This window comes from Emydura macquarii, unplaced genomic scaffold (assembly GCF_026122565.2).
Source record: "Emydura macquarii macquarii isolate MOO-44397 ecotype Brisbane River unplaced genomic scaffold, CSIRO-AGI_Emac_v2 contig_614, whole genome shotgun sequence".
Classification (NCBI taxonomy): domain Eukaryota; kingdom Metazoa; phylum Chordata; order Testudines; family Chelidae; genus Emydura; species Emydura macquarii.
The window spans coordinates 29,633-31,750 of record NW_027130751.1 but is presented as its reverse complement, the minus strand read 5'-3'; the positions used below and the strand labels follow the sequence as shown (position 1 = coordinate 31,750).

The 2,118-nt window shown below is 45.5% G+C and overlaps 1 protein-coding gene across 1 annotated transcript; it reads right to left on the bottom strand.

The window, feature by feature from the left end:
• Window positions 1-737: 737 nt before the first annotated feature.
• Window positions 738-1,706, bottom strand: LOC137148217 (olfactory receptor 6N1-like). The gene has a single exon (XM_067540862.1). The coding sequence runs from the start codon at window positions 1,704-1,706 to the stop codon at window positions 738-740; it is 969 nt and encodes a 322-aa protein (XP_067396963.1).
• Window positions 1,707-2,118: the final 412 nt, after the last annotated feature.

Here is a 2,118-nt window from a genome sequence, read left to right as displayed (position 1 = left end):
GTCTCTCCTCTGATTACATCTAGTGTCGATTTCCCAGCATGAAAACCTGCTGCTCTGCTCTCCTCTAGTGGATTTCTTTTTCCCAATCTTAGCACATAGTGGCCATAATTTAGTATAAGAGCCCATTTCTCACTCTTTAACACCTGCTACATAGCATAGCACAGTGGTTCTCAACCAGGGGTATGTGTGCCTCTGGGGGTACTCAGAGGTCTCCCAGGGGGTACATCAACTCATCTAGATATTTGCTTATTTCAGTGTTTCTCAACCATCACGAGACACGTTATTTGGGGGGTCATAAGTGCAGGGCCATCATTAGGGCATGGCAATCAGGGCAATTGTCTGGGACCCTACACCATAGGGGCCCTGTGAAGCTAAATGCATGCTTCAAACCCAGGTGGCGGGGCTCAGTCTTCACCTTATGGAGGGCTTGGATTTCAGGTACGCTGAAATGTAAGTACAATATTTATATTCCAATTGATTTATTCTGTAACTCTATGGGAACAAGGAGAAAGTGAGCAATTATTCAGTAGGATTGGGCTGTTAAAAATAGAGAAATGTATGTGTGAATTTGCAAGCAAGTAGTTTTAATTGAGATGAAACTTGGGGTATGCAAGAAAATTCAGCCTCCTGAAAGGGGCACAATAGTCTGGAAAGGTTGAGACCCGCTGGCGTGGAGGTCGTCTTCCCTTCAGTGCCCTGTCCTCAGCACTTCAATCACCCAGGCAACTTTGAAAGGCTCAGGTTAAGTTATTATCTCGGAGTCTCTGCATGGTTTTCTGAAAGCCACATTTACGGATGGCTTCGCTCAAGGCTGCCTTGACCACCCTGTTTCTCAGGCTGTAGATGAGGGGGTTTACTAGGGGAGTCAGGACTGTGTAGCAAAGAGAGAGCACTTTGTTCAGCTCTTGCAGTGACTCATGTTTCGGTAGCAGGTAGACGATCATTAAGGCTCTATAGAAAACTGTCACCACGATGAGGTGAGAGGAGCAGGTGGAAAAGGCTTTTTTCCTCCTGGTGGAGGAAGGGATTCTCAGGATGGTGGTGATGATACACACGTAGGATGTCAGGGTTAACAGGCATGGAGGCAGGCTGAATACACAGACTAGGAAGAAATCCATCAGTATGACCAGGTGTGTGTCACTGCAGGAGAGTTCCATCAGTGGGATGGAGTCACAGTAGAAATGGTCGATTTCATTCGGGCCACAGAATATTAACTGTGATAGGAATAAGATAAAGATGGCAATAGTCAGACAACCATTTACCCAGGACCCAGCAGCCAATTGGAGACAAAACCTGGTGTTCATAAGAGTGGAATAGTGCAGGGGTTTACATATCGCTAAATACCGATCGTAAGACATTGCTACTAAGAGATAGCATTCGGTAGCTGCCAGAAAACCAAAGAAGTACATTTGTGTGAAGCAGGCACTGACTGAGATGGTTCTGTCCTCAGTCAGGAGACTGGCCAGCACTCTGGGCAGGATGGTGGAGGCATAGCAGGTCTCCAAGCTAGACAGGGTCCCCATGGGGGTGTGAAGGTGCCGATCAGTCACAACGAGCACCATGCTGAGGGTGTTTGTGGCCATGGTTGCGATGTAGATCACTAGGAACAGCAGGAAGAGAAGAATTTGTATATCAGGGAGTTTCCCAAATCCAAGGAGGATGAATACTATAACGGTCGTTTGGTTTCTCCAGTCTGTGTCTGCCATGGGCTGAGTCTAGGAACAAGAAAAGGAACTGTGTGATTTAATCAGAAGAACATAGAGTTAAAAGTTGTCTTTTGAATTATTTCAAAAGATATTGGTAAACTCCCCTTCCTCTCCAGACCACAGACTGAGTGTTGACTTAAGAACAAATTGCCAGGAAGTCCAACTCGAGAACAGATTATTTGTAACCATGCAGACCATCGTCTGCCACATCAGATCAATAACTACAGAAAGAACAGGCCATTTCTCTGGTAGCAGAGTACTAAAAAGGCAGATCAGAGTATTTCTTTATCTGCTATCATATCCCATCTGGTAACGTACAGGAGCTTAACAATGATATTAAATGCTGTATTTCGCTTCTGGCAGTGGCCAGAATCAAGCCATGCCTCAGGAGTTGAAGTCAATAAATACATCA